The 27,390-nt window shown below is 31.6% G+C and overlaps 3 protein-coding genes and 3 non-coding genes across 6 annotated transcripts; 2 read left to right on the top strand and 4 right to left on the bottom strand.

Annotated features, from left to right (window-relative positions):
* The first annotated feature begins 745 nt into the window (after positions 1-745).
* On the top strand, positions 746-4,003 carry LOC133692267 (protein BASIC PENTACYSTEINE6-like). The gene is made up of 4 exons (XM_062113084.1): positions 746-903; positions 2,207-2,256; positions 2,440-2,614; positions 2,741-4,003. Exons 3-4 carry the CDS (start codon positions 2,546-2,548, stop codon positions 3,680-3,682), a joined length of 1,011 nt encoding a protein of 336 aa, XP_061969068.1. The 5' UTR covers positions 746-903; positions 2,207-2,256; positions 2,440-2,545; the 3' UTR covers positions 3,683-4,003.
* A 1,919-nt stretch (positions 4,004-5,922) lies between these two features.
* On the bottom strand, positions 5,923-6,007 carry LOC133693037 (small nucleolar RNA R38). The gene has a single exon (XR_009842050.1). It is a non-coding gene; the product is annotated as a small nucleolar RNA R38 (small nucleolar RNA).
* Positions 6,008-6,096: 89 nt separating this feature from the next.
* On the bottom strand, positions 6,097-6,184 carry LOC133693047 (small nucleolar RNA snoR20a). The gene has a single exon (XR_009842060.1). It is a non-coding gene; the product is annotated as a small nucleolar RNA snoR20a (small nucleolar RNA).
* Positions 6,185-6,254: 70 nt separating this feature from the next.
* On the bottom strand, positions 6,255-6,331 carry LOC133693045 (small nucleolar RNA snoR64a). The gene has a single exon (XR_009842058.1). It is a non-coding gene; the product is annotated as a small nucleolar RNA snoR64a (small nucleolar RNA).
* Positions 6,332-8,691: 2,360 nt separating this feature from the next.
* LOC133692263 (uncharacterized) lies at positions 8,692-15,496 on the top strand. Its single transcript, XM_062113080.1, has 16 exons — positions 8,692-9,150; positions 9,248-9,309; positions 9,403-9,470; positions 10,598-10,719; positions 11,042-11,147; positions 11,274-11,325; positions 11,903-12,020; positions 12,129-12,159; positions 12,260-12,283; positions 12,439-12,563; positions 13,069-13,150; positions 13,538-13,660; positions 13,744-13,797; positions 13,911-13,980; positions 14,558-14,591; positions 14,849-15,496. The coding sequence occupies exons 1-16, from the start codon at positions 8,952-8,954 to the stop codon at positions 15,199-15,201; spliced, it is 1,623 nt and encodes a 540-aa protein (XP_061969064.1). The 5' UTR covers positions 8,692-8,951; the 3' UTR covers positions 15,202-15,496.
* Positions 15,497-15,655: 159 nt separating this feature from the next.
* LOC133692264 (cytochrome P450 83B1-like) lies at positions 15,656-18,224 on the bottom strand. Its single transcript, XM_062113081.1, has 2 exons — positions 17,283-18,224; positions 15,656-16,544 (listed from the first exon to the last, which is right to left on the bottom strand). The coding sequence occupies exons 1-2, from the start codon at positions 18,174-18,176 to the stop codon at positions 15,903-15,905; spliced, it is 1,536 nt and encodes a 511-aa protein (XP_061969065.1). The 5' UTR covers positions 18,177-18,224; the 3' UTR covers positions 15,656-15,902.
* Between the last annotated feature and the right edge of the window lie 9,166 nt (positions 18,225-27,390).

Genomic DNA, 27,390 nt, shown 5'->3' with positions numbered 1-27,390 from the left:
AAATATTACAGTATATAGTGTTTTTAAAAAAATTGATTTTTTAAATTAAAATTTAATATGATTTATATATTTTAAATCGTTTTGATGTGCTGATATAAAAAATAATTTTTAAAAAATAAAAAAACATTATTGACATGCATTTTGACACGAAAAGTTATTTAAAAAGCACACGCAATCACGCTGTCAAATACACTTGTATTTGTTTGTATAATTTAAAAGTGTTTTTAAAAAATTATTATTATTTTATTTTGAATTTATTTTGATATGTTGATGTCAAAAATATTTTTTTAAAAAATAAAACAGTATTATTTAAATAAAAATATTTTTTTAAAAATCATTAATATACACCCAAACACCGATAAAATAAATTCTCAGATCCCCGAATAATACTAGCCGTAACTTGTCGCAGCGAAGGAGGAATAAGTCAGGGGCATTGATTTTACCTGTTGTTATTGAGAATACGAGAGCAAGAAACATCATTGTCGTGTGTAATAAAAAAATGTTCAACGCGGTTCTGATGATGACAATCCCATGTACCCTGTATAGACGCTAACGGGGTAAAAAGTTCCGTGTTGGATTGCGGCCCAAATACTAAATGGACCAAAACGCAGTGCATTGGGCCTCATCAAACATGAACCGTTGGTAATCCCGCCTCAGTAACTAGTTTGTTTTGCCAGAAAATACCGTAGAATACAATGGAGACAAGATAGGTAGAAAAAAAGAAACAGAAAAATAAAATAAAATCAAAATATCAAGACAAGACAGACAGGTAAAACTACCCACTCATTAAGCAGCAAAGCAAGCAAAAATTTCCTTGCCTCTTCTTCTACTGTTCCTTCCACAGATTTGGCATCCTCTTCACGCTTAGGGTTTTCAATCTCTCTTTCGGCCTTGCCTCTTAAAGTATGCTTGGATTCTCTTACATATTCAATTTCATCTCTCTACTGTTTACTTTCTTTACTATCTGATTAGTCTTTGTCTCTTTTTACGTACCTTTTTGTTATGGCATTTCCGGTTCCTGGTGCTTGAAGTGGATTCTTGGTGCATTTTTGGCAGCTGTTGCAGCTTGTTTTTGTGTTCATTTTGTTTGATTTTGGGTTTTGATCGTGTTTAAGTGTGAAAATATGCGTGCTTCAAGGGGCTTGGTGGGTTTTAATTTGTGGGGTTTTTTGTGTGGTCAGTGTAGAAGTGATGGTCAGTGGACAGGCGGATTTTGTAAGATTTTTTTTTCTAAGGATTAATTCAATGTTTTGACGTGTTAGGCTCATATTAGCATTATATAATTAGAATTGGTGTTTGACCAGATGTAAGATTGAATCTTTGTTTAATTTCTGGAGATAATCAGGATCCCACTTGCTGATCTGTGTTTCAAAACTCAGTCTCTAGTACAATTCTTGTGTTTTTTTTCAATGAACTTTAGTTACCATGCTTGGCTATAAAGATGATACAATGCTCACTGTTAGGAGGTGCTTGTGATGATTTAGAATCATTTGGTGGGTATTGGGCAATTCTTCTGAATGCTTGTCACTTGGTCTAGTCTGTTTACTAGAATAAAGATTTGTGGCTTGTGGAAAGCTAGTCCTCCAGATGATGCTTGAAGCATTGAGGGCCAATGGTTATGGGAATAAGCGTGGGTGGAGTTCATGGTTTGAATTCAAGATAGGACCACCTCCTTAGTCCTTGCAATGCAGAACTAGGAAGAAACAAATTTACGCACTAAATATTGAACATGATGGCAATCAATATTCCTTGAATGGTCTTTGACAATATACGCACTCCTTACTCTGCAAAAGGACTTGTTTGATATTTGCATATTTCTGTTTTAATGTGCAGTTTTGTTGTGAATATGTGCAATTCTGCTTTATTAGTGTGCTTAAGTTGTTCCTGAAAGTGCCCTTCCCTCTCTCTTTCCCTTACAATCTGACAACATCATTTGATCCAACAAGGTTAAATAAAAAACATCCATGTGTAAGGCTATAACCGTGAGAGTGTGACGTTCCTATTCTGCAAGGTTAAATAACGTTAAAAATTATTTAACCTGATTTAAAAAGGTTAAATAATTTTTTCTGTTCTTGCATATTGTATCTTTGGGATGAAATTAAGATTGAAGAATGTTGTTCCTTGTACTGTAGTAAGAATTGTATCTTGTTGAAAGGTTGAGTTTATGGTTCTGTTGATATGAATGTATAATACGTTTAACATGCAGGAAAGGTTTGCAAGGGAATGGGTTTTTACTTGTGATTCGAATTGCACATGGTAATTATGTCACTACTCTCCTCATTCTCACCATTAGATCAGAATTCTCTTTCCCGGTTGTTTTTGCACAAGGTCTTCTTTACTATATATATATGTGTGCATGCGTGCGCGTGTGTGTGTGCGCGTGTGTGCAATATGCCCTGGAAACAATCTCCGAATTATTTTTCCTGCTTTGAGATACAGGATTTGTAGCCTGGATAAGCGATTCAATGCTCAATTGACTGAGCATTGCATGTACACTTGGGGTTTTTAATTGTTATCTGTAATTACTGCCAACTGTGAAGCTGATATGGATGATGGGGGGCATCGTGAAAATGGCAGGCATAAAGCGGATCAATACAAAACAGCTCAGGGCCAGGTATCCGAAAGCAACTTTCCGCTGACCATATGATAGCATGACTACAATTGTAGAGTATGTAGTATCTGATTTTTCTTACCATTTGCAGTTCTTATTATTCTTATTTTTTCCGTGTTGTCGTTGCAGTGGCTGATGCAACCACAGCCATCCATGAAACAGATCATGGCCATCATGGCTGAAAGAGATGCTGCCATTCATGAGAGAAATTTGGCCCTTTCAGAAAAGAAGGCGGCTATTGCTGAAAGAGACATGGCATTCCTGCAGCGAGATTCGGCAATCGCTGAACGAAATAATGCCTTGCTGGAGCGAGACAATGCTATCACTACTCTGCAATACCGGGAGAACTCCTTGCCAAGTGGTAACATAACCACCTGTCCACCTGGATTCCATAACTCGCGTGGGGTGAAGCACATGCACCACCAACAGCAGCAGCATACACATCATCTGCCCCACATGAATGAAGGTCCATATGGTACTAGGGAAATGCAGACAAGTGATGCTTTGCCAGTATCACCAGTTGCATCTGAGGTTGCAAAGCCACAGCGGGGTAAACGACCAAAGGATGCTAAGGCAACACCATCTAATAAAAAGACTTCAAAATCTCCAAGGAAGGTTAAGAGGGAGAGTGAGGACACGGACATGTTTGGGAAGTCACATGAGTGGAAAAATGGGCAGGATATGGACGGTGGAGGTGATGATCCAAACAAACAGCTGGCAGCATCTAAGTCTGACTGGAAGGGTCAAGACCTGGGGTTGAACCAGGTTGCATTCGATGAAACAACCATGCCAGCACCCGTGTGCTCATGCACTGGAGTCTTCAGGCAGTGCTACAAATGGGGAAATGGTGGATGGCAGTCTTCGTGCTGCACAACCACCTTGTCAATGTATCCTCTACCTGCTGTGCCCAACAAGCGCCATGCTCGTGTTGGTGGGCGGAAAATGAGTGGGAGTGCTTTTAGCAAACTGCTTAGCCGACTTGCAGCTGAAGGCCAAGATCTGTCAAATCCAGTTGATCTCAAGGACCATTGGGCCAAGCATGGAACTAATCGCTACATAACAATTAAATAGATGAAGCAATCTGCAAATCGATGGATAAAACATGGGAACGGCAAGTAGTCTTCAGTTAGCTGTATGTATCCGCAATTTTTCTTATCTGCTGTGGGATAATAATGATTAGATAACAGCCATAATGCAGGCTATCATGTAAGTGTCACCGACCACATTTCTTTCTCCTTCACATTGTCTTAATGTCATTGCTGACGTAAAGTGGGGGTGTACTTGTAGTAATTATCCTCTACCTCTAGTTAAATGTAAAGGGTCCTTCCTTTAAGCTGGTCCTTTAAGCTGGTGTTAAGCTCCTATGAATAGAAGTTCCATGTTATAACAGAATCGGTTATCTTGTTATTCGAAATCTTTTTATCTGGTATGGTTGATTGATCTTCTGAAATTTTAGAAGTTCGATAGACCAGAAGTTCTAGGAGAGGAGACATGGCATTCAATCTTTGCCAGGAACGTGAATAAATTGCCAGGAAAGTGAAAAAATTGCAAGATGAATTATCTGCATGAGGCTGACCATCCTTCTAAGTTGCTGGAAGTTGTATGGATTTATATCAGTCTATAATATCCACAAATTATCCTACGTATCTTATAGCTGCGCAATGAGTTTGTTGCTTTACATGAATCCAATTGTCAAGATATACGCGGAGGGTTATCATGGAGAAGTTAGAGACCACAATCATCCACCAAAAAGGTCCAGACTTTGAACTCAAAATGCCTCGATCTCGGCAGACATCATTATTACTAGCTTTTCAAAGGAAACTTCTAAGTGGCCACGGGCCAGACTGATGACAAGGATTTTGTAGTCGGGCTTAGGCCTTCTTGGATTCAAACTGAATTCCTACATAGTTTCGAAACAAAAAACAAAATGGAGCCTCATCCATTACAACAAAAACTAAAATAGTTGTGTTTCACTGTGCAAATTGTAGTAAAACTACCATGCTCTTGATTGGAAAAATGTTTTAGGGGCAAGCAATTTGCACACTGAAACTATGATTTTGTTTTTGATTGGAAAAATTAGTTAGCTTTGTTTTAGGGCCACCAGGTACTCATTAGTCATTAAAAAAAAACAGGGTTAAATTATTATTTTTTGCATTTTTATTCCACGGTATATTGTTACCCTTGACAACAAAAACATTAAGCTGACTTTTTTGCATTTTTATTAGTCATTATTGCAATTTTTTTTCTTCACTTTCCATGAGAATTCTTAGTTAGTTTTTCTAACTGAATTTTTAAAATTAAATTAAACTAATTTCAACTCTCAATATTTAACTTTTTATTCCATAATATATTTTTTAATTGTCAGAGGAGAGAATTTAACAAGTTACGGATTTAAAGGTTTAATTCAGTTTTACAAGGTTCGGACTTGTTTTTTTCTCAAAAGTTTTTTTTTAAATTTCATCATTTTTTTTTTTTTTTTTTTATAAAATTTATCCTTCTTTTAAAATTAATAAGGGCTGCTTAGAGTATTTTTTAGGTATTTATTAATTTTAAAATAAATTTTATTTTTAATTAAATATCTTGATTTTTTTTCTGGTTTCATTGTCAATATTTTGTTATTTTTAATTATACTTTTCACATGAGATTTTTTAGTGATTTTGAAAGTAATCAAGAGGCAACTATGATTTTTTTTCCTAGACCTTCGTAGAATCTTAGCTTTTTTTAAAAAAATATTTTTTAATCAAATTAAATACATAAAAGTACGCAGATAATCGATTCATGGATGCAATCAATACCAGATGCAGTCATTTCAGAAATCTTAGTTTTGAAAATGTTGAAATCACATAAATATTATTTTTTTACCGCAGCATAACACACCATCTATATCTATTGTTGAATGTCTATGAAAAATATTTCAATTATACGCGATTAGTTTAGTTCTTTCTTGGTATTCTCACTTCTAGAATTCAAAGTCATCAATGAGCACTTTCACTTGCCAAATTTCATATCCAATCCTTTGATCGCAGGCCACGGTTAACTGCAGTTGATTCGTTGAAATTTTCCAGGAATGCTTGTGGCAAGGCAAAAATCGAAACATTTCTGTTCAAAATGGCTTTAAAGAGTTACTGTAAATCTAAAGTTCAGCATTACATTGGAATTTTTGCGAAAAAGAGGATGACAAAAACTAATCTGCTGGCTAACGTAAAAGAATCAAGCAAAGAACACATAAAATTACTTTTTCCCCCGGTTAAACAGGCCAGTGATGGGATTAAAACAATTTATAAAAAAAAGCTTGTAAAGAACTCTACAGTTTTAGTGTCAGATTCAACAATAATCAGCATGGATGAATCAGCCAGGGATAACTGTTATTTTTTATGTTTCTCATCATGCACAAAACAGTAGAGTCCAGAGCCAGTTTTTAGTCTTCAAACAAGAAGATGGAAAACAAAATCTTGGAAACAAAATAAAAAACTAAAACTATTCAAGCCTCAGACCGTCCTAGTTCATGAATTTCAACAATTAGGCAGATCCATAGACCTGCTTTCAGTGAAAATCAGTAGTGTCATCATCGGCTGACGGCGCAGTAATTAAAAAAAACCCATGAAAGCTGAGACTTGAAGACATAAAAGCAGAAAGATAGAGAGCATCAGATCTTCCTATTCAAGAATCTAAATCATAAGAACCCAAATAAGAGTCTGAGCATTCAACAATTCAAAAGATTCGTCATTTGCCTCTCCAGATTGAAAAAACAATAAATTCAAGGAATTGTTTAAAACAATGCAAAAATTAGAAGAGGGGAAGATAGAGGGGGTTTTTGGTGAAGGTGAACGGCGGTTTAGGGCTGGGTTTTTTAGAAAGCTATCAGTGTCCCTTTTATAGAGGTTCTTCACTAGGGTTTTTTCTCGACGGTGAAATTAAATGGAGCCGTAAATATTATGTTATTGCTGTGTGATGGATCCAAGGTTTTGTCTGGTGACTGGAAGCCTGTGCGTTTAATTTCACGGGCTCATGGGTTCGTAAATCGGGTCCTGTATTTAGGCCCATCTGGTAAGCTTTATAAATGGAATGCAAAGGAAAAAGGAAAAATGGTACCTTTTACCTTGGCTTATTATAACCGTTTTTTAAAATGTTTTTTTATATTAAATTAATATTTTTTTTTAAAAAAATTAAATATATATATATATATATATTATAAAAATAAACACATATTTATATACAATTATATAGCCTTTGAATTATAAAAAATAGAATAAAAAATATTTTTGTATTTTAATTTGTTAATGTTAAAAATAAAAAATATTTTAAGATATAACTTTTATACAACGGCGCCTAACACTTATTAGCATTAATACATACAACTTTTGAATCAAAACAACTTCCTAGGGAAATAAAAGAGAAAAGCTTGGAAAAAACTTCATAGATTTAGTGCTAGATTTAACAACAATCAACACGGATTCAATTTTTTTTTTTTAATGTTTCTCGTCACACGCCAGCATAACAGTGTCCAAAGCCCCGTTGTAGCGACTAGTCAGTGCATCAATCTTGCACAATTATCTCTAATCTAGTCACGACAAGTCATTTTGATTGATAATTTTAACGATGTTTATGTTTTCATCCTGAAATTCTAAATTATCCAGGAGAAAGGTGTGATTTTTTTTAAAAAAGAACATTATAAAAAATAAACAAGTAAATACAAATATTACAGTAGCTTTTTAAAGTAAATAGAACCATTAAATAATTTAATCAACATCCATGCATGTCGAGATATAATACACTTAGAATAAAATAATCAGGACTGGTAAATTTAGAAAAGATTTGAGATAATCATTTAATAGTAGGTGGTGATAAAAACTTACGATCAAGATGTTTGTTCTTTCTGTGATCTGAGATTTGAGTCATGTGATTGCTAACATTATGACCACTGAAAACTTATATAGTTTTTAATTTTAGAACCAGTAAAATTAATCGAGATAAAAGTAAATTAGCTCGAATACTCGTATTAATAATGAAAAAAAACATTTGAGATTATTAACTATATAATTAAATATTAGTCTATTACCAGGTACAAAACAAAAAAATTTAAAGCTGGCTAGTTTTAAAATATTAAAATAAACTGTACTTTATCTCAAAAACATTATTTTCAATACTTCTTGAAGTGAAGGCTAGCATATATTCAAACTGTATTTATAAAAATCATCTTCCATTTTAAAAGCCAAGCGGATGGATTTTAAAATCACAACTAAATACTTTCTTCTGGCCAGGGGGCAAGCAAACTCTGAAATGGAAGACTGCTTATTCCTCTTAACTAAAAAATTCTTAAATATTTCAAAATTATCTAATTTCAATCATTTTATTTTATATATAATAATCAACTAATATTTAGCTACATAGTCAACAATATCAAATATTTTATATATAATAATCAGTTGTTTTATTTAAAGTATATTAAACAGCGACCTGTACGGATTTTAATAAAATCATTTAGCAACTTTATTTATTAAAAAACACAACTTTTCGTTTTTACTTGTTTTTTACCATGTTTTTTTTAAAGAATTTATGCATTTCCTTAAATAAAATATATATATTTTAAATTGTTTGATTTAAGTTATGTTCTTGATAGTAAATATAGTTAAAGTAATTTTACTAATAATATAATCTAACAATTCATTAATAAATAATTTGATGCCAGCCCCAGAGAGACAGAACATAGCAGATAACCGATACAACAGCCCTGTTCTCAACACGAAGAGAATATAAGTGTTTTTTAAGGTCGAGATAAAATAAAATTTTAAAATTGCGGGAATAGAAAAAAAATACTTAAGAAGAAAAAGAAAAATAAAATTACTCATTAAAGATATATTTGAAATTACAGTACTAATTATTTTGCGTTTGAAAATATATTAATATATATATATCTTTTAAAAAATTATTTTTAAGTATTAAAATAATTAAAAAATATTAATTTATAATGTATTCTTTTTAATTTTTTGTCACAAACACAATTGGATAACGCGCCCAATCACAACCTAAAACAACACTCTATCTCCACACTAACTAAATTTCTTATATTAATAAAAAGTAGCTCTTCTCGGGAGAACCAAATAATCCCTTTTTATCCCTTAAATCTTTCATCTCTCATGCGTCCATTTTGAAAATTAGGGTTCCCCTACTCTGCTTCTCTTTCACTCGCAAGCCTCTATACCCTAATCGCCCCGATCTCTCCAAGTAGCCGTTACCCCTCTTTCCCGCCAATTTCGCATCCGTTCGCCATTCTCCATTTCAAATACTAACCGTTAGATCTGCTCCTTTTAGTACCAACTCCTTTTCAAGCTCACCGGAAATGTCGACTGTCGAAGCGGAGAAGAAGGCAGAAGAGGAGAAGAAGGCAGAGGAGAAAGGAGGGGAGCTATTGTTCTGTGGCGCCACGTGTTGGGATATTATTGGTCGCAAGAAAGGCGCACAGGAAGGCAACTTAGTCTCACCTACTCGGCTCCGTCCTCTTGTTGGTGTCAATATCCGCTTCGTTGCCTCCGGTTCTGGTGAATGCCATTTCCCCAATTTTTTATTTAACACGCATAGCACATATAGATTAGCACCGTTTATTTGATTATATTACCGTGTTACTTTTTGGTGTAGCATCGTGTCACTGTGTAGCATTGGATGTTGAAGGGCGTTGCTACACATGGGGACGCAATGAGGCACGAGCCTAACTCATTTCTGAAGCTGTTTAGTAAATCTAGCAAGTCTGTGTTAATGTCAACAAACTAATGAATCTTAGCCTGTGTTTACAGAGGGGGCAACTGGGCCATGGAGACACGATTCAGCGCGATAGGCCAACAGTCGTTTCTGAACTTTCCAAGTAAGTTACTGGAGTCAATGCTATTATATTTGATTGGTTTATTCTAATATACATGTAGAAAGGATAGTTGTTTTGTATCTTTCGGTGGACTTCTAACTGGCATGCTTTTCTGTGCATTGAATGTAAAGGCTGTGTAAATCTTTTAGGTCTCAGTGTATTAGGCGTTCAATAAGCATGAGTGGAAGTATATCGAGGAGTTTTAGCGTCTTTTGCTGAGTTACTAAGCATTATAGAAGCAGAGATCGGTTTTGTACGGAGCAACATTGGAAAGATTTCTGAGTTCTGATGAAGTTTAGCCAGAGTCCTCGTGTCTTTGGTGCTGGGCGTGATCGTGGAGTCCAAAAACATGACATCATGAAGCAACAAGTGCTTCTAGACCTTGTTCTGTATGCAAATTGTTATGAGAGTATTGACTGGTCATGCTTGTTTGTCATTTCTTAAGAAATCTCTTAAGAAATTTTGTCGATGCAAAATAATTTTAGCCATGCTTATGTAAAACTCACAGTTTTGAAGAAAGGCTCGAAGATATGTGTGAACCTGTTAGTTATAGCATGAGGGAATGGTTAGTGCTATTTTGAAAGAGTTTTTTGAATCCATCGCAAGTTACCAAGATATTGACCAGTGGAAGAAGATGTTACCAGACAATTAGGTCTGATCCACTCATTTTCTAAATTTAAATTTGTGACTTCTGAATTAAGCTGAGTGATTTGGGAATAGGTGATTATTGTAAGAAGGTATTGTTCTTTAAAGAAGCTTGTTGTTTACCTTGCACTAATTCAAAACTTGGCTGAATTTGTTACCCTGATCCAGTAACCTGGTTGGCAGTTTTGAGCCTTGTTGCTATTTTGAATTGAAGTGTTTATAGAATTTTAAGTCACCACTCGGTAAGTGATATTTGACCACCCTGTTTCTTTGAAAATTCACTTGGGCTCCTGGATTTCTGTCTTTCTAATATTTTATTTTGTTCTTTGTTTTTGTCTTTTATAAAAAATGGACCAGGTCTGATAATTTGGACTAAGTGATTATTGTGAGCTTTTATCCTGAGAAATTCAAAGAAATCACTGTTTTGCTCTCCAAAGAAATGTTGATAAATATTTCAACTAAACCTTGTTGGTTTTTCTCTGAAGGTATAAACTCATCAAGGCTGGAGCTGGTAGGAGCCATACAGTAGTGGTTACTGAAGATGGTTTATCGCTTGCATTTGGCTGGAATAAACATGGGCAGCTGGGCTCTGGCTCAGCAAGAAATGGTAAATCCATCCTCTTCTAGATCGTGTTGAATGAAATTTCATAGATTAGATACTTTGATGAGGAAGTTTGCATCAAATTCCATACATGTTCAAATCATTTTCGATATTCTCATTGAAAGGTGTGAAATATTTGTTTCTTTTCTTGAGTGGCTTTGTATTTTTTTTTTTCGAAGTGAGAGGAAAAAGGGAATTTTGTTAATATGAGTTGTTTATTTTATTTAAAATTGTTAATTGGATATAGAGTGTTTGCTGTGTGTCATCTAATATGTTCAATTTTAGATATCAACCACCTAGATTACGCTTTTTCTCTACTTATTTGTAGAAATTGAGTCATCTCCTGTTCGCTGTCTCGTTTCTGATGTCAAAACTACTGCTTGTGGCGCTGACTTCACGGTGTGGTTATCCTCTGTTGAAGGAGCTTCTATATTGTATGGTTTGTGGATATGTTTGAGTTCTGTTTTTCTTGGTTGTAGTGCTGAACAACTTCATGGCTAATCGTTCTCATTTTACTCAGGTTAATTGCTGATTTGTGTAACTGTTCTTTTGGTTTCTAGATCTGCAGGCCTTCCACAGTATGGTCAACTTGGACATGGAACTGACAACGAGGTATGTTGGAAGCGGATCTTTCCTTGTATTTTCTGAGGATTTCATTAATGTTGAATAATCCTGGACATAGTCACTACGTTCTGTGGTCTGTAACTGATCTCATTAGCCACAATAAGCTATATAACAGTTTTGTATGGCTCCTTTGTGTGTGTTAGTCATATTGATTTCATGCTGGGGTACTTGAGGAAATAATAGAGGTGCATGGCACCATCTGATAGTGATTTTAGAGATCAAATCTTCAGACCTGTTTGCATTGCCATTGAATTGAATCTCCTAGACGTTTTCAAATTAGTATGTGTTTGCCTGTGTCCGGTTTGTCATATTCTGAGATGGCAGTTGTTTAGCAGAATTCCTGCTTCACAGCAGTCCATGAAATTTATTTAGTCCTTTTACATTAAGTGGCATGTCTGATTGATGTAGTTGGTTAGAGATGCGTTTAAATGTTTTGGAAGCTTACAAAATACATGGACTCTAGTTCATGTCTTTGTAAATCAACTAACTTGTACTTGTCAGGCAGATACACCTTGTCATATCATGACTTGCTTCTAGTCACAGATTTTAATGTGACTTTTTGCAGTACAACACAAAAGACAGCTCAGTCCGGCTAGCATATGAAGCCCAACCCCGCCCAAGAGCATTAACTGCTCTTGCCAGAGAAACCATTGTGAAAGTTGCATGCGGAACAAATCATACAGGTTATTATGCAATGCATTCTCCTCCTATTTCTCAATTTTTGTCATGCTGTCACTGACATACTTCCTGCCGTTGTTTGTTGCATTGACCAATTCATTATGGGTATCCAGTGGCTGTGGATTCAAATGGTTATGTTTACACGTAAGCATGTTCCTGCTTGATCCACTATATATACTTCATTTTGTTCCCATGAATCTGAAATTCACTTATACTTGCAAATTGTTTCTGTTGGTATGTTTAGGTGGGGCTTTGGCGGTTATGGAAGGTTTGTGCTGTCTTTGACATTGGTCTCTGTGAGTCATGCTGCTGTGGACGACTGAAGCATTTTGGACATCGATATTGAAGATTTTGAAATCTTATACACCACACAGTATCTTCTTTGCTATTTCACATTTGTAATTCCATGATTTTGCTTTTTAGGCTTGGACATAGAGAGCAGAAGGATGAATGGGTCCCTCGGCGTGTGGATGTCTTCTCAAAGCACAATGTTCTGCCTCCTGATGCAGTTATTTCAGCGGGTTCTGTGAATTCTGCATGTACTGCAGGTATCATATGTTAGTGACTGGCATGTTTCACTGAAATCTTTTTCAAGGGACGCTACAAACCATAGACTGGACCAACTAAAGGACCCAATAATTTGTCAAAAAAGCCCCTAAATTTCTTCTTTTCTTGATTGCATCACTTACTATTATGACTGTTATTAAGACTAAATGCCATCCCAAAAAATGGTGATCACAAAGTTGCTCGATACATAGTTAGAAGATGGATGCATGATCTAGAAAATGGCAATCAGGATTATATCAATACTTTTGAATGGAGATGCTTTTATGATGTCATAGTGCATTATTCAATGATTCATCAATTCGATGAAAGTTTTAGAATGGCTTGCAGGTAAATATCTAGGTTTATATATTACCAGAGAACTCCACAGGACCATAAAATTTGATTTACTATATAAATTTACACCTTACTAAGCTTTTCAAACTATTCACAGCCTGCTTGTGTTTGTAAATTTTCATTCCAGATATTTGATTCTGTTCCAATTTCCAGGAGGTGGACAGTTGTATATGTGGGGAAAAATAAAAAATACTGGCGATGACTGGATGTATCCTAAACCTCTCATGGATTTAAGGTTGTTCTCCATGTCATTGTTATATTACTGTTATTATTTTTAACTTTTGATTTATTATGATTTAATTCTTTTTTTTTGTCATTGAAACCCCACTTTCCTTTGCGAATCCCATTCTGTTGTTTTGTAAAGACATTGCCACGTGTTTGACATTGTTCTTTCTGGTTATCTGATTATAAAACAAATATTCTTCATGATTGCTGTTCTGTATTCTTATCATATTTGATTTAGCAATGCCTGCACAATAATATACTTGTGAATCCCTTGTGTATTTGAATATTTGATATAATGGCTTATATGAAGTTTTGGATCTTTCATTTCTCCAATAAACTGGTTTTGAACGATAAATAACAAGTATACATCCAATTTTTATTGTCTTTTTGCATACAGTGGTTGGAATTTACGTTGCATGGATTCAGGAAACATGCATCATTTTGTTGGTGCTGATAACTCCTGCATTAGTTGGGGTCATGCTCAAAATGGAGAACTGGGATATGGCCCTAGTGGTCAAAAGTATGTATTTTTAAACACTCAGCATTTCTTTGGTCCTTTATCTTATCGTTACATTTCACTTTATATTTATTCCTGCATTTCAGGTCTTCAGCAGTGCCCAAGAAGGTGGATATTCTGGAGGGCATGCATGTTATTGGGTGAGCTAATTATTATTATTGTAATTATTATCATTATTATATATGTGCATAGATAAACGATATATGCTTCAATTGTTCCTCTGGACTTGACAATGAAATTTTTTGCCTTCTAGTGTTGCGTGTGGCATGGGCCATTCCATGGTCATAGTTGACAGAATGAATGTTGGTGATCAACTTGATCAGGTAATAAGTTTAGAATTATAGTCTGCCTGCGATTGCAAGCTGAGTGCTCTTTCTGTGCCATTAGGTTCAGTGATTCAGTCTCTGGTTTCAAATTTATGGTTTGATAATGTTGTTTGCTCATTCTCTTATGTCATCAATAAAATAAACCCATTGTATGGATGCAACAAAAATATAACTGTGTTTTCTAAAACAAAAACAAAAAAAAAAGTCTATTTGGTGGAAAGTGGAAGCAAGATGCATGTTTGGAGTTCCAAACTGCTCATGTTTTTAGGCAATTGTCTTAAAAAGATAAATTGGTTCCAGTGATTGTCACAATGTCACTGGAGGACTGTTTTTATGTCCAAAACATAGAGTATCTGTATTGGATATCTTAGTCATGAATCCCGGGCAGTGACAATTGGCTCCCTCTAAAGTTTCTGTGTTTTGTTGGATATTTTGTGGTTCTTTAGATATGTTATAGGAGTTGGTGTGCGGGTATATGTCTGTGTGGGTGAGAGGGTATAAGTGTGTGTCTGTGTGCTGTTTGATTTGTGCTGATTACAGGAATACTCATGTCTAACACCTGTGGTCTTAACAGCTTGATGTCTATGATGGCAAAGCTTCTGGTGAAGGTATGCTAAATGTTAAATGTACTTTTATTGATTCATTTTGTCATTGGTAAATCCTCTACCTCTTTCTCAAAAAAGAAAAATGAAAAAAAAAGGCCTCTGCAACTGTTTGGAGCAGATGTCAATAAGTAGTTTTGGAAACCAGAATTCTGCCCTGCATGGGCTTACTTATAAGAGTTTCTATAGCTCCTCACTTGTGTGACTCGCCAGTGATGATGAGCTGTTGGAACTTGACCTGGTTATTTATTATTATTCTGCAGGCAGTGGGGAGCCTGAGCGTAAAAACCTTGTGAAGCAAAGTGCGAAAAAGGGTGTTGCCAAAGCTTCTGATAACTCCAGAAAGAGGAAGTCAAAAGATTCATCGGAATCAGAAGATGGAGAGAATGGTGATGACGAAAGTGATGCCAGTGAAGATCAAGTCAATGGCCAGACAGAAAAGAAGAGCAAACGGGGTGGAAAAGTTTCTGGCAGGGGTCAAAGTAAAGGTGGAAAAAAATCAACACCCGATGGAAAGAGTACAGGGCGTGGGCGGGGCCGCCCTCTATCAGGAAATAAAAGCACAGTTTCGTCTCAAGAAAAAGCTGGTAAGAGAGGAAGACCACGCAAGTCGTGACTCACAAATCTCGAGTTTCCAAGAGGAAATTTTGGTCTCTCAATGTAGAGAACTGTACGATCTCATACATTAACTGCTGTAATCTGCCTTCTTTGTTTTTTTAATTGCTTTATATTTTCAGTCTTCAATTGCCTCCACGGCTTTTCTGTTTTCTTCACGAAAACAATTTTTCCGGGTTGGTACTTGATCAGGCTTGGAGGACTAGGACAATTGTATGATTTGAGTGGCAGCTTGTACCAAAATCTTTATATAGAATGAAATTCCATCATCAAATCGTCGAGGTACCTTCAGCTAATTTGTCAGTCTATTTCTTCAATTGATCTATGTGCATTAGCTGGAAAGGCAGTACGATACAGCAACGAATATTATTATATCTACTCAATCCAGTGACGTAGCTTGCATTCATATCGAACAAAGGAAAATGGAGTTTTTAATATGAATTAATGCTCGGATATCAAACAATAGAAGGTGTAATCTTTTCATATTGCCATTATGCAGAATGAACATATGCCATCCAAGACATAGATCTTAATTAAATACAAGCCGTAATGCTTTTTATTGTATCATAAAAAACGATAGTGCACGATCAATACAAATATCCAGTGCCATACTTGATCTAATAATGGATCTTTCATTAATACATGTCTGGATTATGCTCCATTCTTTATTGTAGCAAGCCCATATCGAACAAAGGGAAACAGCTAATGAGCTGCGGTGGCTTTATGCCCCATTTCCCCATCACACACAAGCTTAGGCACAAGGCAGAGAGCATCCCTCATATGAGGAACAATACCGGGTAGCACATCATCCATGTCTATATCTTCCACCCCAGATGGCATTTCCCAGTCAAATTTATGAAGAAGATTCGCAAGTGAAAGCTCCACAGTGGCGAGTGCAATAAATATCCCAGGACAAATTCTTCGACCAGCACCAAATGGTATAAGCTCAAAATCATTTCCTTTCAGATCAATGGAACTGCCCAAGAATCTATCAGGATCGAACTCATATGGGTTCTCCCAAGCTTCGGGGTCCCTTCCAACAGCCCAAGCATTCACGTAAACTAAGGTCTTGGCTGGTATTTCGTACCCACCTACGGAACACTCCTTGGTTGTTTCTCTTGGGATTAGTAGTGGTGCTGTTGGTTGCAATCTCATGGTCTCTTTAACCACAGCTTTCAGGTAAGGCAATTGTTGAACATCATCTTCATGCACAAAACCTTTATTTCCAAATAAATTTCTAACTTCTTCTTGAGCTTTTCGCATTGCTTTAGGATTCTTCATTAGAAAGGTCATGGCCCAAATCACAGTAGCTGCACCTGTGTCTGTCCCCGCAACAAATATGTCCTGCAAGGACGCAAAAGAAAATTAAATGGAGAATAATACCGCAAAAATATATATTATTTCTTTATGCATTATTTACTGAGAACTAGTTGTACACAAGATTATTAAAGGATGTTTGGAATTGTAACAATGATTGTGGTTTAAAGTGTTTTTTGTTTAAAAATATATCAAAATAATATTTTTTTATTTTTTATAAATTATTTTTGACATCAATACATCAAAATAATTTAAAAATATAAAAAAAAATAATTTTTAGCAAAAAAAATAATTAAATTTGAGAGAACGTGTTTTAATCACGTTTTCAAATATACTTTAATCTTGAAGCATTCCATGACTTGATTAATTAAAATAATATAATTTTAAATTATTTTAAATTTAATATAGCTCTGACAATGATGGAATCTCAAGGTGAATTATCTCATCAACTATTACTTGGTTTTTTAAAAATCCAATCTAACCAAATCTGAGATCAATTAAGCAGGCATGAGCAAGTTTGTACAAGCCCGAGTTTCTTTTTCAATCGGTGGTCTACTTAGTTTTAGAGTGCACATTAATGGATTATTTTTTTACCTCACAAATATATTCTTTCCCTCATTTGAATCTAAATGGAATCTAAATCGAGGACTTAGAAATTGGAACATTATACTGTATAACAGTCATTACTTGGAATTTAGAATAAAAAAAAGGAATGAATATTGAATACAAGATGAAATTACTCGAGTTTAGGACTTATTAGATTACCGTTAGAATTGCTTTGATGTGATCCAGGGTTAGCTGAACTTTAAATGAGCCATCCTTGTATATCTGAAGCAAAAAATCAAGTATAGTACTATCCTCCCTCTCGGGCTTAGGCCTATCTGGATCAAGATTGTCATCAATGATTCCTTTGTAGAAAGCATCAAATTCTTTGAAACTCTTTTCCAGACGATAGGACAGTCCGGTTAGTTTATCGACGAGCCAGCCCAAGCATGGAAAATAATCCGAAAGGAAAAATCTTGAAGCCATAGCCTGAATTTCGTCAAGCAACTCTAGGAACCTATTTTTATCGCTTCCTCCAATTTCATACCTTTTTCCGAAGGCAACTCTGCATATTGTTGTGCTTGTGAGAGACACCAATTCTTCAGTCAAGTTGAATGGTTTAGAAGCAAGAGCTGATTTGGATATGTTTTCAATCATACGAGAAACCTCATCTTCTCTAATGGGACGGAAACTTTGTGCTCGAATTGAGCTAAAGACACGAACGACACATATTTTTTTCACCTCCCTCCAATAAGCTCCATATGGTGCGAAAGCCAAGTCTAAGCCATTGTAGGAAAGTGTTTTCGTGGCAGTCAAGGCAGGCCTGCTACAAAATTCGAGGTCATGAGTTTTCAATATCTCTCTAGCCATTTTGGCTGAAGAGACTATCAGGGCTGGCTTGAAACCTAGCCTCAAGTACATGAGGGGGCCATGTTTTTGAGAGAGTTTCCATAGATACTGATGAAGGTTGGAATTGCCAAGCTGGTGTAAGTTACCTATGAAGGGAAGACCATCAGGACCAGGAGGCAAACAGGCTTTTTTAGTGGTTTTGTTCTTGATCAGAAGAAACAAGAGGAAAACGGGGAGAGATAGAATTAGGAAGTCGGATAAAGCCATTGTGATTGATGTATTTTCTTTTAATCTTTATAGCAAAAGCTAAGATACCTCACAGATTCATTATGTACACTCTTACGTGGTTGTGGATTTCTATAATGAAATTAGTATTTTGTTTTTAATTGGCAAAATCATTTAATTTTGTTTTAAGGATACGAAAATATTTTCCATAAATTAAATTTATTAGTCATTACAATAATAAACAAGGTTAAATAATTTTTTTATATTTTTATTACATAGTGTAATTATTTTATTACTCTTAAAATCAAAAAAACATTAAATTTTAGTCAGGGACATTTTAGTTTATGACTTAATTTTCAATCATTTAAATTATTTCATTGCCCTTGGAATTTCAAAGGCTTTGTCTTTGATTTAAGGGTTTTTTAGTCTTTTATATTTAGTTATTTAATAGTTATTGAGTGTCATTAAATAGGGGCAGCAAGGTGAGCAAATTAAAAAAAAAACTGGAATCGCATGAACAATATCTGCCAAGTTCAGATGGCACATGCGACGCAATCCTGTGGCCAAAACCTTGCTTCTAATGCAGTGGTCGGAGAGTCTCGGCATCCCCTCCATATACAAGTGACTCATGTGGCAAAATAGTTACCGGTTTGACATGTGTGACCTTCTATTTTCTTTCTTTTTCCTTTTCTCCTACTCGATTTTTGTGCTGGTCTTCAAGAAAATCAAATCAACCCCTAAGACTTGTTATCATTAAAATTATGTCCCTATTCTCTTTATAACAATTTGTTTATTTAATATAATTTATGAAATTAAATATTTTTTTTCAATTTCATTCACAATAGATTTTTTCATCTGTCAAATTTAATTTTCATTCTTTTAATTACTATTTAGTTTATTTGAGATAGGTTTTGAAATTGGTTCTTTTTTGTTTTTTACAATTTCATCCTCCAACATTCTTTTTATTCACTTTCTATGGGATTTATATTTCTTTTTAAAATAACAAGGGTTGCCTTCGGTATATAATTTTTTTTTATCTTTGTTAAATTTAGCTTTTTTAAAAGGAATTTTATATTTTAATTAAACTAAATTTATTGATTTCATCCTCTGTCATTTAATTGGGCAGATGTTGAGCTTTTTAGTTGAGTCCATGTCTACAATTTAACTAGTTACAAGTTTGATAGATTAACCCAGATTTATGAGGTTTACATGAGTTTGCTTGGTTTTTTTTTCCCGGTTTCATCTACCAACATTTTGGTATTCACTTTCTATGAGATTTTTCTGCGGTTTTGAAAATAACTTGGTTTTTTTTATTCTTTTGTTGAATCTAGCATTTTGATTTTTTTTATTTTTTAATTAAATTAAATTAATTGCGTGAGAATAAGTATGAGATGCTCATTTCATGGGGTTTTGTCTTTGTATGCTTTTCGAGTCACTACTTTGATAGCACGAGCAATCTCTTTCCGTTTCTAAATTCTTAGATTTTTCTTACTCATTTTAAAAAAGTTGATATTGCATGAACATTATTTTTTATGTTGGTAAAAAATTAAACCAGCTCGCAGAGTCGTGCAAGACACACATACACACACACTAAAAGGTCTTGGCATTTCAATTTTAGCATTGAACAATTAAATGCCAAAGCCTTTTTCACCTTCCTCATCAAAATTTCTGAGTAATTTTTTTTTAATTTTAAACTTAGTTTGTTTTTTTAATTTCATCCTCCAACACTGAGTTTAATGGTATTGAACTTTATAAATTATTTCAATTTTATTTCTATAGAGTTATTCCAATCTCATGACCCGTGTTGCAAGTTTTACGGGTTAGTCATGTTGACTTGAGTTATTTTTCTCTTTTTTTAATTAATTGTTTCTTAACTTCATCCTTCAACATTGGTTTTGAATGAGTTTGTGCTTCATAATTTTTCTTAATTTGCTTTTTATAGAGTTATCTAGGTCTTATGATCCGGGTTTAACAGGTTAACTCAGGTTGACTCAACTCCGTTTTTTAGTTGAATTTTGTTTTTAATTTTATTATTGAATACTATGTTGATTAATAATATGATTTAATATTATTTTTTATTTGTTTTCTATAGAGTTATTTAGGTCTTATGATCTAGGTAATGAATTTGAAAGGTTAATTTGAATTAATCCAAGTAGGTTTAATGTGTTGTCATTTCAATATTTTAAAAAAGATGTTGTCTTGATTTTTTTCGAGTCAAATTTTATTTTTATTAATTGTTTGAGTTGCTATTGAACCTGTAAATCAATAAGATCAATCTTCATAAAATTTCATTATTTTTTTCCTAAAGAACACACTGACAAATATTTTTTTTATATAAACAAAATGTAATTGAACCTTTAACATATCACGAACATTAATCTAACTAGCATATTGGCCTGCGCTCCGCGGCGGGTCAATAATAATTTTTTTATAAAATTTAAAAAAATATTAAGAGTATAAAAAATATTTTAAGTGTCTTGGGTCTGGCGGCCAAGCAAGACTCAAGAGACTTGGGTCTGACGGCATGACAAACCTAAAAAACTTAAGTCAGGTGGCCACGCCAGACCCAAGCTAGTTGGGCCTAGTGGCGAAGCCAGACCCAAGAGACTTGGGTCTGGCAGCCATGCCAGAATCAAGAGACTGAGTCTTTTTGTTATATATTTTTTTATTTGTTATAAAAAATATTTAAATTACCCTTAAAGTATCATAAACAGAAATGATAATTAATTATTTTTATAATTTTTTTTTAATTTTTCTAAAAAAAACCTCAAAACTATCCTTGAAGTATCCTAAATAATTCTTTTTATAATTTGTTTTTTTTTATAAAAAAATATATTTAAACTACCATTGAAGTATCATAAATAAAAATGCTAATTAATTTTTTTTTATAATATCTTTTTCTATAAAAAAATTAAAACTATCTTGGAAGTATCCTAAATTATTTTTTTATAAATATTTTCTATTTTTTATAAAAAAAACATTTAAACTACCATTGAAGTATCCTAAACAGAAATGTTAATAAATGTTTTTAATAATTGTTTTCTATTTGTTTTTATAAAACATAGCATTTAAACTACCATTGAAGTATCCTAAACAGAAATACTAATTAATTTTTTAAAACAAATTTTTATTTTTTATAAAAAAATATTTAAACTACCCTTGAAGTATCATAAACAGAAATGCTAATTAAGTTTTTTAATTATTTTTTAAAAATATTTAATCTACCCTTGAAGTATCATAAATAATACTTTTTTTATAATTTTTTTCTATTTCTTATAAGAAAAAGCATTTAAACTACCCTTTAAGTAACCTAAACAAAAATGCTAATTTATTTTTTTAATTTTTTTAATTTTTAGAAAAAAAACATTTAAACTACCCTTGAAGTATCCCAAATAGAAATCCTAATTAATTGTTTTATAATTGTTTTTAGAAAAAAAACATTTAAATTATCCTTGAAGTATTCTAAACAAAAATCCTAATTATGTTTTTTTATATAATTTTTTTATTTGTTATAAAAATATATTTAAACTAACCTTGAAGTATCCTAAATCTAAATGCTAATTAGTTGTTTTTATAATTAATTTTTTTTACTTTTTATTAAAAAAACATTTAAACTACTCTTGAACTATCATAAATAGAAATACTAATTAAGTTTTTAAAACAAATTTTTTATTTTTTATAAAAACATATTTAAACTACCCTTGAAGTATCATAAACAGAAATGCTAATTAGTTTTTTTTAATTTGTTTTAAAAAATATTTAAACTACCCTTGAGGTATCATAAATAGTGCTTTTTATAAAGTTTTTCTATTTCTTATAAGAAAAAACATTTAAACTACCCTTTAAGAAGTCTAAACAGAAATTCTAATTAATTTTTTCTTTGTGTTTATTTTTAGAAGAAAAACATTTAAATTACCCTCGACGTATCCTAAATAGAAATCCTAATTAATTGTTTTTAGAAAAAAAAACATTTAAACTATTCTTGAAGTATCTTAAACAAAAATTCTAATTAAGTTTTTTTTATATAATATTTTTAATATGTTATAAAACAATATTTAAACTAACCTTGAAGTATCCTAAATCGAAATGCTAATTAGTTGTTTTTATAATTATGTTTTTTATTTTTTATTGAAAAACATTTAAACTACTCTTGAATTATCATAAGTAGAAATACTAATTAGTTTTTTTTTATAATTTTTTTAATTTTTCTATATAAAAAAAATTAAAACTATCTTTGAAGTATCCTAAATAATTATTCTTATAATTGTTTTCTATTTTTTATGAAAAAAACATTTAAACTACCTTTGAAATATCCTAAACAGAAATGCTAATTAATTGTTTTACAATTTGTTTTCTATTTTTTATAAAAACAAATGTAGTACTCTTTGAGTATCCTAAACAGAAATGCTTATTAATTTTTTTTATTTTTTTAAAAATATTTCAACTACCCTTGAAGTATCCTAAATAATGTTTTTTACATATTATTTCTATTTCTTATAATAACAAATATTTTAACTACCTTTGAAGTATCCTAAACAAAAATGCTAATTTTTTTTTTATAATTTGTTTTTATATAAAAAAACATTTAAACTACCCTTGAAGTGTCTTAAATAAGTTTTTTTATATAAATTTTTTCTATTTTTTATATAAAAAAATTAAACTACTCTTAAAGTATCCTAAACAGAAATCCTTATTTTTTTTATAATTTTTTTTTATTTAAATGGATATGATGACCATGCCAGACCCAATAGCCTTAGGTCTGGCGGCTGTACCTTGACCGAAGACATGCCATTAACTTTTGAAATAAAAAATAGAAAAGACAACGTCCTTATGGTCCTTTGAACATCTACAGTATGGTCTCAAGTACAAATACTCTATGTCTACAGTGTGGTTTATAGTGCAAATACTTTATATACACAGTAGTAGCACAATGATTTTTCCTCACGTTTTAAAATACAGTATAATGAAAAGTTATAAATATAGACCCGTGAGCTGTTCTACCTTAAACCACCACATCAACTAATCTATAACAAGAGAAAAACATGTGAGGAAATGGTGAGGTCATTGTCTCTCATCGGTGGTATTTGAGAGTGTGGTAGCAGTTGCTTTTTAAAGTGTTTTTTGCTCGAAAATGCATCAAAATAAAGTTTTTTTTATTTTTTAAAAATCATTTTTCTTTGAAGCAAAGAAAAAAATAAAAAAATTTCAAATTTTTTCAAAAACACTTTTGAAACGTAAAAACAAACAGGCTCAAGTACCAGAGTCCATATCGAACTGCTTTTTGTGTCTTAATATACTTATATTATCCTACGCTCTATCACGTGTTGGATCAATTTTTTTTTAAAATGTACAAAAATTATTAAGACTATGAATAATTTTTTAATAGTATTATTAAACCTGATCAAGTGGGTTAATTTTAAAACCTCCCGACTCAACTCTTTGTCTAACTAAAGTTTTTAATTAAACCGTATGAAAGGTAGCTCACCTTAAATCGATCGATTTTATAGGTCTAAATGCAACCTTGATGATCGATAAAACCATAACTTAGCTTTTAAAAAACTTAAAGATGGTAATTTTTTAAAAAAACTATTGAGATAATGATTGATCTCGACCCTCTGCGACTTAGGTCATGTACTTTATTGGATTTAATAACTTTTTTGCATAATTTTTTTTGTTTAATTGTATGATAAAAACAAATGCTCATAAAATTGAGCACTAACCTAAAAAAGAAACTTATTTGAGACAATTATCCCTTGAAAGCAAACAAAAATTAATAATGCAATCTATTTTCTAACCAATCAAATATTAAATAATGAAATAAAAAATTAAAACAATTAAAAGATCAAAAACAAAAAAAGTATATCCTATTGGTCGGTAAATTCGTCAAACCTGTGAATCGGGTAAGCCGAGTTTGTACATCAAACTTGTGAACTGGGTTATAGACTCCACTTAGATAGTAATTTATTTTTTCTTAATCTATTTTTTATTTAACTATATGATAACAAAAATAGATGATTGTGAAATCAAACACCAACTCAATACTGAGAATTTTTTTAGATCACGATAATCCTATAAAAGAAAAAATAAAACTAATTCTGAAACTGAATTCCTAATTAACCCAATATCTAAGGATAAAAAAAATAATTTTAAAAAGTCAAACTTGCCAGACCCACGAACCAAGTTAATCAGCCAAACCTATGAATAGGTACATGAATTTTATAAAGTTTAATAACATAACTTTTTTCTAAAACTATTTATTTTAACTATATGAGAAAAAAATATGCTATAAAAAAGTCAAGTTTAATTTAAAAAAACACTCCACCAAACTCGTAAATCAAGGCAACCTGAGTTACACTAGTAAACTTGCAAACCATGCTAACTTTATAGAAAGGTAAAACAAAAAGAAACAAATTTTGAAGTCAAATTCTCAATCATCCTAATATTAAAAGATGAAAAAATCATAACAAAAAGAAAAAAGAAAGAAAGTAAAACATTGTAGATTATTATTATCATTCACAATGCAATATATATGGGTGAATAATGGTTTCTTCACACTTTTTAATTTTTGTTACTTTATAAATTTAATAACATGACTTTTCTCTAAAACTATTTTTTTTAATTATATGAGAAAAATTAGACTATAAAAAAAGTCAAGTTCAATTAAAAAAAACAACCCACCAAACTCGTAAATCGAGGCAATTTGGGTTACTTTGGCAAACCTGTAAACCATGTTAACCTTATATAATGTCAAAATAAAAAAGAAGCAAATTACAAAGTTAAATTATCAACAATTTCAATTTTAAAAGATGAAATCGATAAAAATACAATTGAAAACAAATCATAACAAAAAATAAAAAAGAAAAAAAGAAAAAGAAAAAGAAAGTAAAACACTATGGATTACTATTATAATCCACAATGCAATGAGTTTTAATTTGTTTTACTTCATAAAGTTTAATAACATGTTTTATCTTTAAAACTATTTTTTCAATAATATGATAAAAAAAATACACTATAAAAAAGTCAAGTTCAATTAAAAAAAAAAGCACCACATCCATAAACTTGGACAACCTGAGTTATCTCGACAAACTCGCAAACTACGCTAACCTCATAGAAAGACAAGTAAAAAGAAAAAAAAATTACAAATCTAAATTTTCAACTATCTCAATATTAAAACAGATAAAATTAACAAAAATAATTTTTAAAAAAATCATAACAAAAAAAAACAAAAAAACCATCTGTAAAAATAATAATATGGGAAAACACTATAGCAATTCATAATATTCTATGAGGAAAGCTACAGTGCTTTCCCCACATTATTTAACTTTTCTTATAATGTGAACATCTTAATATTTATTTTGTTGTCTACATAAGGCTTGAATTTATATGAGTTTTTTAAAAAATAGAATATTTATAATGTGACCTAGTATGAATTGATCAAAAACCTTAGTCAACTCGTAACTTATGATAAAACCATGTCAAAACCCAGGTAAAAAACTCATTGACTTTTCTTTTACATTTTTTTTTGTCAAAACAATGTTTTTTTGATCAATTTTGCTTAAAAAAGATTAGGGTCAAGCTTTTGACCTGTGATCCAATTAAGTTTTAAAATTATGATAATAATCATTTTTATTTCTTCAAAGTTTAGTTAGATGATTTTGGAATTATGAGTTTTTTACAAGGATATTTTAGGGATAACAATAAAAAAAATATTATTTTTAGAGACATGTCCTTTTTGTACTTTCTATTTTAAAAATACTTAATTTTACTTTCTATTTTAGGGATAAATATTATTTTTTTGAGATATTTTAGGAATTATAAGTTTTTAGACCAATTAAAATATATTTTGTTATTAGAAATGGAGTTTTAAAGGTTCATGTGATAATTTGTTTTCATTATTGTTTTTCAATTTCTTATTAAGATAAGTTCTTGTTTAAAAACAATACATACGATAAAAAAAAATGAGAACAAAAAGAAAGAAATGAGTTAATAAGGTACAAGGTTTTTTAAGAAATGGTTACCTTTTTTTCCTTATTATTAATAATTTTTTTTTATATTGATTTTGATTGATTTTAGTTTTTTTTATGCAATAAACGACATTGCCAAAAACAATATTTTTTTTGAAAAACAAAATACATTAATAAGGAAAAGAGAATTCATACTAACATATCACATTTTTTTTATAATATTTAAATTATTATTTTTTTACAAAAATCCTTTTTTATTGCCACGTAATCAAATAAAAAATTCAAGAGCAAAGTTGAATTTGGATACTTGTCAATGTACTCAATTCCTATATTGTCACTTACTTAGCTTCTTGACAGCTACAAGAAAAACGTACATTGAATTTGGACCCAAGTTGATGTTAAAAGACTGGCAACTACATGTCAGGTTTTGGATCTATGCAGAACGCAGTTGCTGAGTGGGCCATTTTTCTTTTGGACAAGATGATTGGTGGTTTTTCTGTTCAAAACCACATAATTTCTTGAAAGCATTTGAATTTTCTTTTTTCTTGACGAGCACATCATCAATGTCTATATCTACCCTTTTCATAACATACACTAGCAGAGCCAGAATATTTTAAATGGGAGAATAAATTAATTAATAAATATTATATTATATAGATATATTAAAAATTAATTTGAAACAAATATATTAATTTATATAAAATAAAATTAATTTAAAAATACTTTTAAAATAAAAAACTTACATTATAATTATTCTTTTTAAGTTTTTATAATAACAAAATTCAGTTCAGTTACATAACAATTATAAATTAAATTCATAATAAAATAATTATTAATTCATCAAAACTCATTTCACATCCCATTGCCATATTGCATGCTGTACATAATGCATGGACATGGATGAGTATTGATAGTTTAAATTTATAATGATAGATCATTTTTAAAAACAAAAAAATATTTTTTTTCTTTTTTTCTTTTAAAAAACTAACTTTTAATTTTGTAAATATCAATCTTTACTCACTGACAACAATTGAAATGAAATGTTTGCTTGTTCATCTCGTGAAAAATTTAATTTCATATCGTAACTAATTCAATTCAAATTGATATAACCTTTAATTAATTCAAAATAATCAAATCAATATCTATTATTCAAAAATATTTCAAAACTATTAAAAAAATTAAAGGGGCAATTGCTGGTCACCTAATATATTGGTCATTAGAAACCCTAATTGGTATCATAGTTTAGGAAAGGGGACTGATTGCGTAAAGAAAATGTATTAACACTGATTAGT

Source organism: Populus nigra, chromosome 4 (assembly GCF_951802175.1).
Source record: "Populus nigra chromosome 4, ddPopNigr1.1, whole genome shotgun sequence".
Taxonomy (NCBI): Eukaryota; Viridiplantae; Streptophyta; class Magnoliopsida; order Malpighiales; family Salicaceae; genus Populus; species Populus nigra.
This window is presented reverse-complemented; position numbering and strand designations above follow the sequence as displayed.